General features: G+C 35.7%; 1 protein-coding gene across 1 annotated transcript in view; it reads right to left on the bottom strand.

Annotated features, from left to right (window-relative positions):
* l(3)80Fj (lethal (3) 80Fj) overlaps positions 1 to 15,536 on the bottom strand; it is a 770,029-nt gene that overhangs the window by 45,137 nt on the left and 709,356 nt on the right. Inside the window, exon 50 of the mRNA XM_090405954.1 lies at positions 14,628 to 14,839. Within this exon, the coding sequence (XP_090262080.1) occupies positions 14,628 to 14,839 (212 nt within the window). The remainder of the gene's footprint in view (positions 1 to 14,627; positions 14,840 to 15,536) is intronic.

The raw sequence follows: 15,536 nt of genomic DNA, 5'->3' as shown, positions 1-15,536 counted from the left end.
TGGAGATTCAGTGGCAAACTCTGAAGAAAACATTGATTGATTCTGCCAGAGATGCATGTGGTGAGGTTGTGTGCAAGGATAGAAAAATCAGAACTCCCTGGTGGACACAGGAAGTTAAAGAGGCAGTGAAGGAAAAGAAGAAAGCATATCAAAAGTTCCTGGCAAATAAGTCAGCTTTTACTCTTACAGAATACAAATGTAAGAAAGCTAAACAGTGTGTAAAACTAGCTAAACAAAAGTCATGGGAGGACTTTGGCAAGAATACAGAAAATAAATATCAAGAAGGTGGCAAAATATTCTGGAGGTTGTTGAAGAAGCTTAGGAATGGAGGAAAGAGTTCTGTAAAAGGAATTAGAGATGATAAAGGTGACATGAAAACAGGAGAAAAAGATATCCTTGAAGTATGGAGTAATTACTTTGAAAAACCGCTAAATGAAACAAGCAGTGATGACAGCACAGTGATAAAAAACACTGACCAGGCATGCAGTCAGGAATACATATCCATACTTGAAGTAGAAAAAGCCATCAAAGGCTTGAAATGTGGAAAGGCAGCAGGAGTAGATGATATTCGACCAGAAATGCTGAAGTATGGTGGTATAAGAGTCTTACAGTGGCTGCACTGCATAGTTCAGAAAGCCTGCACAGAGAGACGAATTCCTGATGATAGGAGTAGAGCTCTAATAGTGCCATTATATAAAAAGGGAAATAAAACTGCATGTGAGAATTACTAAGGTATTTCCCTACTGAGTGTTCCTGGCAAGATCTATGCAAGTATACTTGAGAAACGGTTGAGAAGAATTGTGGAAGAAAAGCTTGGTGAAGAACAAGTTGGATTCAGGCCAAATAGATGCTGTCAGGATCAGATCTTCACTTTACGACAAATAGTGAAGAAAGCATGGGAACATAAAGATCCGTATTTAAGTTTTGTCGATTTGGAAAAGGCACATGACAAGGTGCCAAGAGAGAAGCTATTCAATACGCTGCAGTTATATGGTGTCAATGGGGCATTATATCAAGCAATACTTAGTCTTTATTATTTGAGTTGCAAGTCAGCAGTTAGAATTGAAGGAAGTACAGGAAGATGGTTTAATGTTAAATCTGGTGTTAGACAAGTATGCACATTATCCCCTCTGTTATTCATTATCTATATGGATCACATTATGAAGGAAAGTGGTATTAAACATGATATCAAAATTGGAGATGTTAATGTCAGCTCTTTGCTTTATGCAGATGATGTTACACTTCTAAATAAATCTGCTACAAGTCTGCAAGATTCTCTGACTAAATTGAATAACTGTTGTAATAGATATGGTATGAAGGTCAGCAATAAAAAGACAAAGACAATGAAAATAGGCAGAATCTTTGAAAATGTCAACTGTGTTGTGAATGGAGAACTTGTGGAACAAATAAAACATTTCAGCTACTTAGGCACGATTTTTAGTGAAGATGGTAAATTAAATATGGAAATAGACAACAGAATCAACAAAGCTGGTGTGGTAGGAAGTCAATTGAATAAATTCATATGGAATAACAGAGAAATTAGTTGGAACACTAAATTAGCTGTATACAAGACTGTGTTCAAACCAGTTTTAACTTATGGATCTGAGAGCTGGTTCAGAAGTAAAACACTTGACCAAAGACTAGAGACCGCAGATATGAGAGTCCTGAGAAAGATTAGAGGCGTGAACAGATGGCATCAATGGCAATATCATATTAAAAATGAGGATATTAGGAAAGATCTTGGCATTGTCAGCATCCAGGAATACGTTAGCAGAGCTAATCTCAGGTGGTATGTTCACTTAAACAGAATGGGCAAGGAAAGATTAGCAAAACAAGTGTTCTCTGCCAGTTTGACAGGAAAAACGACCCAGAGGAAGACCAAGATATAGGTAAATTGATATGGTACAATGTGCCTTAGATGATAGAAATATAAGATCTGATAATGATACTATTGGAGTCTTGACAAATAATAGACTGATTTGGAGGAAGATTGTAGATAGGAAGTTAGTAATTATGTACGATTTTCATGTAGTACTATCATATCCTGTACACTGAGGGTACATGTCAGGAATTTGATGATGATGTTGATAATTATCCAAACATTGTTGGATAAAAAGGATATTGACAGTGCATGGGAAGCATCTAAAAAAATACTTAAAGGATATAGTATCAGAATGTATCTCTAGAGCTTGAAGAATAAACTGAGTAGGAGTGAAATGGGTGTGTGTGTGTGTAAATGAAAGTAAGAAATTTCAAAGAGAAAGATACTGTGAAAGGAATATCATCCTTGGCTTTGACAGCCTAAGGAAAGTTTTACAAAAATGAAAAAAATAAACCGCTACCAGATCTTTCAATGATGTCGCATGATTTACCATCAGTCAACAAGCGAAACAATCATTATCCTTTGTTTTTCCTACTACTGTCTGGTACACTGCCCGAAATAATTAAATAAATCAGACTACATTGAAATTATTTTATTCAGAAGCATGCTTTTTTTCTCAAGAATGTAACTGTTGATTGAGCATATGAATTCATTCTGCATATCTTTTTATGTGATGAGCATGCTTATTTAAAATTGGTCAAATTTCTGAGGAGAAAAAAAAAAAGAAAAAAAAAATATATATATATATATATTAAGGATACCAAGTAATTTTATAAACTTGTTTTTAATTATGTACTTAAGTAAGTTTGCTTACTTAAGTAAGCAAAACAGTTAAGTCTGCACCTGAATGTAGTTCTTCTAAAGGTGGGTAAAGCTCTGATCACTATTCTTAGTATTTTCCATAATGTAAAACACATCTCATTAAGAGATGTATACTGTTATACATTATGGGTGGGGGTCACTTCCCAGACCGGTTTCAACCTTTTTTGAGGTCTCCTCAGTGAGTAGCTAGACCCTGAAATACCAAGGTTTTAGTAATACAGAGCCTTATCAACTTGACCTATACAAGTTGCAACTTATAAGAGTTTAATAATGTGGCACATCCAAAAAATAGCCAAGATTTTAAACAAGCACAACCTATACACACAGCATTTGAGCCCCACCGCAAACTTGCTACCCTTATCCGTTCTACAAAAGATCAGCTCCCTCCTCTCACTCACAGTGCCTGGAGTTCATAAAGTAACCTGCTCCTGTAACCTGGTATACTTTGGACAGACAGGCAGATCAGCAACCATCTGCCTGGAGGAACACAAGTCATACATCAGCAACCACAACTATGGTCCGTCAGGCCTTGCTGACCATGTCTTGGATACAACCCATAGGATCTCATGGGAAAAAACCACCATGCTCCACAACAGCAAATTCAAAAAAGAGAGACTATTCTTAGAATCAGCAGCAGCTCTCAGAAATCAACAAAATCTTAATAAATACGGTTGCATTAAGCTTCCTAAGATTTGGGAAACACTTATCACCAGAGGTCCCACCCTACATTCCAGGCAACCTATAATCCCTCTTAGAGAACGCTCCACCTAATTAGGACTTTAGTGTCACCCACATGGTTGGGCTTAGAAATTTTTGTTATTTGTGTTTATGTTACATTAGTTTTTTTATAATCCCTGATGATGTCTCAGTGACTGAGACGAAATATAGGAAGTATTAAATTCTGATTAATCCTTTCTGAGTGTTGTAAAAAAATCCATTAAGCCTCCAACATGAAGATTAGTAATATATGAAAGGGTTTGTCAGGTGAAGATCCAAATTGGTTTTCTGATGATGTCACCTTCACAATGGATATGAAGATACCTATAACAAATTTTGTCAACATCGGTACAACCCGAGTTATGGTAAACTACTCCAGAGTACACCGTCAATGCCTGCATTGCAGATCATACGATCACTTAGGTGGTAAATGTCCCAAATCTAAATGTTTCAACTGCATGGAGATCGGACATATTGCTAATCTGTGGCTCAAACTCAGAAATGTGAAAGTTCTGAACAACGCTTTAACACCTGTCCTTTTAAGAACTTTTGCGGAAAGAGTGGGAGCTCCTGTAGAGCCAATTAGAACACCATACATATCAGAGAGGCATAATGAAGAGTTCCCGGATCTTCCAATTCAGTCTAGTAAAGGCAGAACTTTTAAGCAGACTACACTTGGTAAAATCACAAGAGGTGCGCTACCAAATCAGTTAGAAATTAGCCCCAAAATTCCAGATCTGCAGGAGCAACTTTCCAGTCAAAAACTGATGGAACATCAGTTGAAATTACCAATAATGAACCTAAAATAACAACTGAACAGGTACACAATGAAATGCAAAAACATACAACTGTTCTACAAGGAGAAACTGGAGAAGAAACAGAAAAGCAAGTAAAACTGAAAGAACTTAATATGCAGACGAGATCATCAAAAAGGAAAGACAAATTAATAAAAAAAATTAAGAACTACAACTAAAAGAAAAAGAAGTAATAAAAAATGTAAAGATGGAGAAGGCCATGGATCATCAAATAAAAACTCTTTAGGCTCAGAAGAGTTTATGGATTAGGAAGAACCAACTCATGCTAATAAAGAGAAAGCAAGAGATAAAATTAAAGAAAATATAATAAAGTTTACTGATTCAAAGTTTTCTCAGTACAGTTATCACCTACATGAAAAGAAAATAACTAGCTTCCAAATCGAAAATGATAGCCATGAAACTGAAGTAATGGAAAGCAACTGGAAAACAGTTTACAAGAAGCAAGTTACACAATTGCTTCTTCACAGACTGAAGACCTCATCAGGTTCATCCAAAATTTAGAAGTTAAAGACTTACCAGTGACACTTCAATAATCATAGCATCTCCTTTCTGCATTGCCTCATTAAATGTAATAAGGATTCCATATGCAAATTAAACAAGAAACTATATGGAAACTTATGCTACGCCATAATATCAGGTTTTTGTTTCTCCAAGAAACACTTTTCTGCAGATATAAAGATATAAAAAGTTTTAACAGATAGATATCCACTTCTTTCTTATTGGAGCTTTGGAAGATTTAACAGGGCTGGAGTAGGAGTGCTTATTCTTGCCCCCCACCCCTCCTTGGGTCATTCTGTAATATCCAAAGGGATGCAGAAGGAAGAATCTTGACAATAGATTGGAAATACTGTGGATATGTAATAAGGTTTATAAATGTTTATGCTCCATTCAATGGAACAGTTAGACAAAAATTCTTTCAGGAATTGGAGCCATATTTATATCGTGCCCACTACATCATAGCAGTTGAAGACTGGAATTGTATTGAAAACCCAACATTAGACAAAATAGGAGGACACCCCCAGGAGTGGAAAAGTGGGATACGCACAGTTAAAAACATGTCTTGACAATGCTCAACTAGTAGACATATGGAGGATTCACAATCGTAATCTCCAGTATACACATCCATGAATCAAGGTATTGGTACTCGTATTGATCGAATTTATACCTCTTCTTCCCTTATAAATAGGATAATTCAGATAAAACATCTTGACATCAACATGTCAGATCATAATCCAGTTATACTTAAGTTCCACTGCATGGAAAAAAGTAGAGATCTTTTCTGGACCATGGAGACTTCCGCCAAATTTTCCATTGATCTTTTCAACTAAATTCCAGACCCTCTGTTCGAATTGGAATAATGTTACCTGGAATTGGGATATGTGGTTAAAATTCAAACAAGCAGTAAAGCAGAATATGATGGAATGGGGAAAGGAACAGGCTTTCTTCAAAAGGAAAAAGTTGAAAGATCTGTATAAAGAGAGAAGCTGGTTTGTAAAAACCAATGCAATGGTATAGAATGTAGCAACATCATTAGAAACATTAACATAGAGAACTGGAAAGACAGAGACAAATAGAAGAAAGAAATTTTAAGATAAGAATACAATCTAATACTGACTACAAGATGTCAGCACAGCAGACAGCCCTTCAGCTGCATTCTTCAATAGACAATTTACAAAATTTCGCAAAGAAAGGACTATCACTCAAATCTGTGTTGATGGAGAAGACATGTCCACCACTAAAGACATCCTTGACTCCTTTCAAAAACACTACAAAAATCTGTTTGAAGACATATAATAAAATTAGTTTAATCCTTTTTCCAAGTGTGAGCAAACAAAGTTTGCACCTGAAAGTATCTTCAGGACTGGGGTAAGGTGGTACAACACCAGGGCAACTCGTTGCAAAGGTGGAGCAAGCTACCAACACTCCTATCTCAGTATATCATATATATCCTATAATGCAAAACACATCTCCTTGCGGATATGTCTAATGTTATGCATTAAGGGAAGGGCCACTACCCAGACTAGTTTCGACCTTTATTGAGGTCTCTTCAGTGGGAGCCAGGCCCAAGTGGAGATACCAGGCAGAAGCATTAGCAGGTCATCTCTACCTATAGGAGTTGCCAAATGGTGTGCCACCCTTTTTTAATAAATTACTCTGGATTTAGAGAAAGATGTTGAAAGTTTATTTTTCACTTGGTTAGAGTATAATAAAATTAGTTTAATCCTTTTTCCAAGTGTGAGCAAACTTCACAAAGAAAGGACTATCACTCAAATCTGTGTTGATAGAGAAGACATGTCCACCACTAAAGACATCCTTGACTCCTTTCAAAAACACTACAAAAATCTGTTTGAAGACAATAGTACTGTTGGAAATTATAACTCTTAGAACATTAATGGCTTTCCTGTTCATATCCAAGATGGGCTTGATACATTACAGCATCTGAAGTTACCACAGCCTATAAAGAATGCCAGACAAGAAAATCCCCAATGCCTGATGGTCTAGGGATAGAACTTTATCATGAGGTCTGGGATTTTATTCTTCCCATTCTAGTTACACTATTCAATTCCTTTCATCAGGACACATACCAAGTCAATTTGTAGCAAGCTATACTGTCCTCATTCCTAAACCTAATAGAGATCACACCTTAATCAGCAGCTGGAGACCTATCCAATACTGACTACAAGATTTTTTACATTATCAATAACAGGCTCAAAGTGGGAATGAAATATATAATTAAAAGCACACAGGTGTATGGAGTACAGATATGAAAAGAATTTAATCTAATCCGCTTAGTTAATACGAAAAAGCAGTTGATGGCAGTGCTATCAGTAGACCTTACTCAAGCATTCGATAATGTCTGGCATTCTTTTCTATTCCACATCCTCCAGCAAATTGGTGTAGGTAAAAACTGCTATCTGTTATCAAAGGAGCCTATGACAATTCAACTATCCACCTCCTAGTTAATGGGTTCCTGTCCGACCCTGTAAAAATTCAAAAAGGAGTCAAGCAAGGTTGCCCTCTTAGTCCGCTGCACTTTACATTGGTTCTTGAATCCTTCCTACAACAAGTCAACAATGCACATGCTGTGTGAGGAATAACAGTTCCTTCAACTAAAAAGGAAAACAAGGTATTAGCATATGCCAATGATATAGTCGGAACTTTGAAGGATAATGATTTCATATATATATTTTCTGGTATTTTGGAAAAATTCAGCAAAAGCAGCAGATTAATTATTAATGCAGATAAGACAAAATTAAAAGTTTATGGAAATAAACTTTTAATTTTGTGGGATCTTGGAGGCATTCCCTCTGGACTAACCCCAAAGAGAGAACCCCCTCATTATACTCGGAATTCCCTTCTCCACTTACCCAATATTACCAGTCCAAGAACTTGGAAATGTTAGAAGACTGGAAAATAGGGCCGCTCTCCTTTTCTTTTAAAGCCATAGTACTCAAAACCATAATCTTTCCTGCTCAGTTGTACATAATCAATATTACAGACATATAGAAGCTGAAGAAAAGCAATTATATAGTAAAGGCCTGCAATTTTTTTGGTCTAGCCAATACCAAGAAGTTAAAAAGGAATTTCTTCAACTATCAATGAAGCATGTAGGATTTGGACTTCCAGTCTTAAAACTCTGCCATTTAAGCAATACAGATTCAAAAATCCATAAAATACTGCAAACTAATCACACATGTGCAGACCTTCTCCTGAACTACTTGAGTTTTCATCTTCCCCTGTTTGAAGTTAATGATTATAAAGGTCCAAAAGCTGAGACTGAATACTACAACACTCTGTGCTTTACTCTAAGAACTGCTAAAACACTCCGGAATTTACATTCTTTCCACTAAAAAAAGATCTTTAATCTCTTCCACTGCGAAGTTCCACAGTTGGGAACTGACAACAATATTTTGTTTCATAACTTGAATTCCAAGGAAACCCTAATAGGAAGGATCTTGCTTGGAGAATTGCATATGGTCGCCTTCGAGTCAATGCCATCAAATGGAGGTACATTAACACCGGAGTTCCAATTTGTGACAGTAGAACATGCATTCTACAGCTGCCCTCTTGCTCTGCGTATTTCGAACAGATTATGTAATATGTTGGGCATGCAACTATTTACAACAGAACAGGTTATTTTTTTACAATACCCACCACCTGTCAGCAATGGGAAGAGAATTTTAATTTTTATAATTAATGAATTAAAATACCATTTATGGAAGGTTAGAAAAAAACATGGATTTGAAAACCAGCAATATGACATCCAAATGCTTTATAATATTGTATTATATAAATTTTAAATGAGGTTTTTTAAATAGTTCCATCCTCTTAATTCAATGTAGTCTTATAGTCAATTGCAGGGATGACTGGAGAGCAATCCCAGGCAGAGATGGACAACTCAAGGCAATTAACCCAGATGGGGCTAACCACCTGGGTATCAGTCATCTTTGCACTTTAGTTTCAATTGGTTTTTTGGTTGTTCATCTATATAAGATTGGTGAAAAAGGAAAAATGATAGCCTTTGGCTATATGATGATATAAAAGAGCTGAGGCCTTTTCTCTCTCTCTCATGCTATTTATCTGGCTTTTTTCCCCCTAATACTATCAGGTTCTCTTACACCTCTATACTAACTACTCTGGGCCTATGATGAGGAACTCTTTACTTTTTCACCTCAATAAAGGTAGAACCCGGTCTTGGTAGTGACCCTTCCCTTAATGCATAGCATGATACATGTCTGCAAGGTGCTTTGCATTATGGGATACTAAGGCAAGTGATGAGAAGTTACATCACCTTTGCCACGAGTTGCCCCAGTCCTGAAAGATACTTCAGGTGCAAACTTTGTTTGCTTAAACTTGGTTAATGGATTAAACCAAGTATATAATTTCTTGCTATCTTTAATTTAGATTGCTAAGGTCATTTAGGAGACTGACTTTAAATGAGCTATTTAGTATTGTATGTTGATATTTGGGTATTTTTTGCCTTTTACCAAGGAAATGATCTGTTTCTATTTCATTCCCACAGAAAACTCCAGGCATGTAAAAAGTGTTTGGATAGGTTTGGATTAGCAATCATATAATCAATTACTGACCAGGTGAACTTAAGACAGTTTTTATGTTTATAGAAAGTGTTCATTATTCTCAATTTCTTAAAAAGTGAAAAGACTATTAATTTTGTGTCGTTACTATTGCAAATATCTTCTCCCATTCCACTCATGCAATCACTGAACCTGTTTCCAATTCTAGCAATTAAATCTCTCATTAAAATAATGTAATCTGTCATTTTAATTTTGTGGAATATTTCCTGTAGTTAAAAGCAAAAGTTTTCAGTTTCTTCATTCTTACCTTCTACTGGTGCATATACAGCAAGAATTGTCATATGTTCATGACCACATAACACCTGAGTATAACTGCAGGTAATTGGATATAAATTTTGAACCTTGCAACTTCTTGGTTTCAGATATTGCAATTTTATTTTTAGATAAAATTTCATTTAACTGTTCTTCTTTATGTCCAATTCCTTGGACACTCCAGATGGCAAATTTTAAAATGCTTTCCCTTTTCCAAATCATATTCTTTTTCAGGCCAGGTCTGACATCCATAATTGACTGTCCTTTTTTCATATCTTTGTGAGATTTAAAAGCAAAGAATATTTCCTGCAGATTGGTTGCTAGCCAAAATGCAGTAAGTAGAGTGGTAGGAGTGCTACCTAATGCATTTGGACCTGCATGAATATATATATTAAGCTAAGGCATTACTCAATAGCTAAGCTCTTTAGCACTGTGCAATAAACAATGTTCACATAAGTGGTTTTTGAAATTTCTGCAACCAAGACAAATTTCTGCAGTTCTTTAAACTGAATAAGACAATCATAGGATCAATTCTGTTGTTACTTTGCAACTACTGGTGTAAAGTATAGCAGAAAAAGTCTTGATTTTTGGTAAAATCTAATTATACAGACCTTTGAAGAATTGAGGCTTGTTTGTTTTATTTTCTTTCTTCTAAATGGGTAATATGCTATAAGAGAGGAGGGCTACCTCAATAATCTGGAATTCAACCATCTGACCATGCCTTCTGAATACTGTAGTACATTCACTCTAAGAGTTGTATACCTTCACACTTGAGCATTTCTGATTGAATATCACTCACTTCAGCAATCTTTCCACATTTAAGATTTTTGATGGTTTTTCTATCTGAAGTATTATTATTATGTACTCTTGATTACATTCCTCTTGAAGATTTTCTACTACCATTCTTCTTCTTCATCATCATCATGAAATTCCTGATATATACCCTCAGGGGGTGTACAGGATATGATAGTACTACATGAAAAATTCACATCATTACTAACTTCCTATCTACAATTTTCCTCCAAATAAGACTGTTAAATGTCAAGACTCCAATATTATCAGGTCTTATATTTCTGTCTTCTAAGGCACTTTTTACTGTATCAATCCACCTATATATTGGTCTTTTTCCTGCCAACCTGGCAGAGAACACTTGATCTGCTAATCTTTCCTCTCCCATTCTGCTTAAGTGACCATACCACCTGAGATTAGCTCTGCTAATGCATTCCTGGATGCTGACAATATCAAGTTATTTCCTAATATGGTCGTATTTAACATGATAATGCCATTGATGCCATCTGTTCACACCTCTAATCTTTCTCAGTACTCTCATAGCTGCGTTCTCTAGTCTTTGGTCAAGTGTTTTACTTCTGACCCAGCACTCAGATCCATAAGTTAAAACTGGTTTGAACACTGTCTTGTATACAGCTAATTTAGTGTTCCAACTAATTTTTCTCTTATTCCATATGAGTTTATTCAGTTGACTTTCTACCATACCAGCTTTGTTGATTTTGTTGTCTATTTCCATATTTAACTTACCATCTTCACTAAAAATTGTGCCTAAGCAGATGAAATGTTTTACTTATTCTATAGGATCTCCATTCACAATGCAGTTGTGATTTTCAATGTTTTTGGCTGATTTCCATACAACTGTTATTCAATTTATTCAGGGAATCTTGCAGACCTGTAGCAGATTTATTTGGAATTATAACATCATCCACATAAAGCAAAGATTAACACCTCCTATTTTGATATCAGGTTTAATACCACTTTCCTTCATAATGTGATCCATATAGATAATTAATAACAGAGGGGATAACGTAGATCATTGTCTGACACCAGATTTAACATTAAACCATCTTCCTCTACTTCATTCAATTCTAACTGCTGACTTACAACTCAAATAGAAACTAAGTATTGCCTGATATAATGCCCCATTAACACCATATAACTGTAGCATTTGAAATAGCTTCTCTCTCTTGGCACATTGTCATATGCCTTTTCCAGATCTACAAAACTTAAATACAGATCTTTGTTATGTTCTCATGATTTTTCAACTATTTGTCGTAAAGTGAAGATCTGATCCTGACAGCCTCTATTTGGCCTGAATCCAGCTTGTTCTTCACCAAGCTTTCCACAGTTCATCTCAACCGTTTCTCAAGTATACTGGCATGAATCTTACCAGGAACACTCAGTAGGGAAATACCTCTGTAATTCTCACATTCAGTTTTATTTCCCTTTTTATATATGGGTACTATTAGAGTTCTACTCCAATCACTGGGAATTTGTCCCTCTGTCCAGGCCTTCTGAACTATGCAGTAATGCAACGGCAAGACTTTTATTCCACCATACTTCAGCATTTCTGGTCGAATATCATCTACTCCTGCTGCCTTTCACATTTGAAGCCTTTGATGGCTTTTTTCTACTTCAAGTATGGATATGTATTCCTGACCGTATTCCTCGAGTGTTTTTTACCACTGTACAATCACTGCTTGTTTGATTTAGCAATTTTTCGAAGTAATTACTCCATACTTCAAAGATATCTTTTTCTCCTGTTTTCATGTCACCTTTATCATCTCTAGCTCCTTTCACAGCACTCTTTCCTCGATTTCTAAGCTTCTTCAACATCCTGCAGAATATCTTGCCACCTTCTTGATATTTATTTTCTATGTTCTTGCCAAAGTCCTCCCATGACTTTTGTTTAGCTAGTTTTACACAGTGTTTTTAGATTTCTTACATTTGTCTCTATATTTTCTAAGAGCACAAGCTGACTTATTTGCCAGGAAATTTTGATATGCTTTCTTCTTTTCCTTCACTGCTTCTTTAACTTCTGAATTCACCATATCATTCTGATTTTTCTATCCTTGCACACAATCTCACCACATGCCTCTCTGGCTGGATCAATCTTCAGTTCTTGCCACTGAATCTCCAAGGTTTGGTTCCTGTTCTCAAACTCTTTCATTTTTTCTTCAATAATCTGTGTATTTTAGTGTACAGTTCAAATCTGAGAGCTTCTCAACTTTTATTCTCTTTAAAACTTTTGTACATGTTCTTCTTTTAATATGAAATTCAATTTTATCCTGCTCAAGACTAAATGGTGATCACTTCCAATTTCAAATCCTCTCTACACTCTGGTGTCACGCACCAGGTCAAAAAGAACACTATCAACAATAACACAGCCAATAAGACTTTTCTTATTCCTTGCCTCTTCTCTCCATGTGAATTTGTGCACATTTTTATGTTGAAACATTGTGTTAGTAATAACCAGTCCATGTCCTGAGCTGAAATCCAACAGGTATTTGCCATTATTATTATTTTTGCTCTTTTATCCAAATTTTTCCAAAATATTTTTGTATGTCTAACAATCATTTCCTACTCTTCTATTTTGATCCCCAACAAGGACCAACTTTTCCTTTTTCATTGTGTCAGTTGCTTTCTCTAAAGCATCAAAAAATTCCTCCACTTCTACTTAGTAGAACCTTCTGTGGGACCATAGACACAAATAAGTCTCATTGTTCAGTTTCCATTCTCATATTTGTCCACATCACTCTACTTAAGACTGCCTGCCATTCAAGAAGATTAGCCTCATATTTAGTGTTGAATACTATGGCTACTATTTATTTTCCGTATGTGCCAGGGGTGCGGAGCCCCCTTTTGAAGACTCAACACTCAGGGTAGCCCCTGCCTACCAGTCCGGAACACGGGGTGTTGGGCGCCATAGGCATCAGGGGGCAGAGCCCCTAGTATACATACATACATATATACACACACATAAAAGTGATAAAAATAGGGGGGGGGGGGAATCTTTAACCCACCCATAGTACAAAATGTACTACAGGTTTGCAAATACCCCCTTTCAAGGGTGAGAGCAACAGAAAAATTTCACCTCTCCTTATTTCAAACAAGGATAATGAATTTAGTATTGATTTAATTTAGAACGTATCTTTCTTTATCCATCTCAATTGCTGTCACACACACAGAGTATCTTTTTGTCTTATGCCATTTTGCACTTTCATGGATTTCAGTTAACTGAAACGCTTACTTAAATAACTGCCTTCTTTATCTAGTCTTCACCAAGAACTTGGAGCTGTTCAGGAAAAATGTCCTTCTGCTTCCATCCCTTTGTATGCAAAATTTTATTTTTTTGAACATAACTTTACATATTCTATATCTACACTGAATCCTGATGTACATATATTCAAATTACACTTAGAATACAAGTTTTTGTACTATATCTGTAATGTTTCTTTTAGATTATTACTCATTTCAAACTGCAATTCATCCAATTATTACTCCTTCTCATCCTTGATTTTCCTCTTATTTTACTTATCATTTTTATGTAGACTTACAACAGATTACAAAAACAATTTTTTTAATAAACTAGAAATTGTAGATATAATTAACAGCAATTTTTATATAGGAATATGCAAAAATTTCCTAAAATATACTATTCAACATGCTAGAAAACTTCAACAGATGGACAAAGTTGCAAAAATGACAGTGATAAATTGGTATTTGATATACATTATCCCTGTAATCCACTGATATGATGATTTTAATATACTACAGAGAACTATAAATCTAATATGCATCAAAAGTAACACTGCTGTGTAAATATAAAATGGTTTAGAAGGGACAGATAATGTTTTTTTATCAACAGAATGCAACATTTTTATCTCTCATCTCATCTTCTTTTTACCTTGCAGTGTCAAGGGTTTATTAATCATCGGACCTCAAACTGTTCTTTGTCTGCTTTGTAGGATGAAAAACCTCAGATAAACTGGGGAAAAAACCCTACTGTCCATGCCCAAGACTGGCTAACTTGGCTATGGCTGAGGAAGATCCTTCAGCTCCTCACGTCAGCGACAGGAATTGAACCTAGGACGCTCCTTCCCCAGGCATATAGTTGTGAAGCACACAGCCACTAGGTTAACTGCGCGGCAGCATTTTTATTTTATTTTTATAAATGAAATAATTAGCATATTAATATAAACAGATTTCAAGGATTTTTAATGAAAATATTTCTGGGAACATAAAAATCTGTACCTAAAAGATGCTCCCTGACAGTGCTTGCTAATTCTTCAGAAGACATCCACCGACATAATGCTCCTAAACATCCTGCTGCCACCACTCTGCATGTGTCATCAGGTTGTACCAACAATCCTGATATTGTTGATGTAATACTCCCTCGAACAGTTTCTGATATTTTGTCTCCTGCAGGCACAACCACACAACGTAATGCATGCAATGTAGTTTCCCTATAAGGAAAATTTTCTAATGCTTACAATATTGGTAATGATTTTTCATTCGAAAAGTTAAAATATTTCATAACTGATATTATTTATGCTAACAAAATATTTGGAGAGGCAAAATTTATATATCCTCAAATCTTATACCTTATAAGCTTCTTAATATCAAGACAAAAATGGTTCTCTTTAACTGGTAGTGCTGCATGTATGGCACTGAACTGTCTGAAAACCCTCATGTCCAAGAATTAAGGTTTCTCTAAGGCCCTTAATTTATTTTTTTTGAAATAAATTAAGAGACTTACCAAACAAACTATGCCCTTCCCAGCATTATTTTCAAAACATCAAGAAATGCTGTTTGAAAATGTAACTACATAACTCTCAGCTGGGAGAACACCTCATTGTGGGAGAAAAAAGTCTCATCCAAAAGGTGGGGGGGGGGGGGTAAGGAGGAGGGACCTTGTAAACTGTCTGAGAAAACCAAGGAAACATTTTTCTTAATTATTTATATAAGCATTAGAATTTAAAAAACTAAATACAGCAGAGGACTTAAGAGCCTATATGATATGTCATTTATATCACATATGCAAAGTAAAAGAACCTTTGCTTAATGGACGATGAAAGTTTTTTAATGTCTGCAAGGAGATGTGCTTTGCATTATGGGATACAAAAGGCAAGTGATCAGAAAATATCCCACCTTTACTACGAG

Source organism: Typopeltis vanoorti, chromosome 16, assembly GCF_054136105.1.
Source record: "Typopeltis vanoorti isolate ZY-2024b chromosome 16, IOZ_Tvanoo_1.0, whole genome shotgun sequence".
Taxonomy (NCBI): domain Eukaryota; kingdom Metazoa; phylum Arthropoda; class Arachnida; order Uropygi; family Thelyphonidae; genus Typopeltis; species Typopeltis vanoorti.
This window is presented reverse-complemented; position numbering and strand designations above follow the sequence as displayed.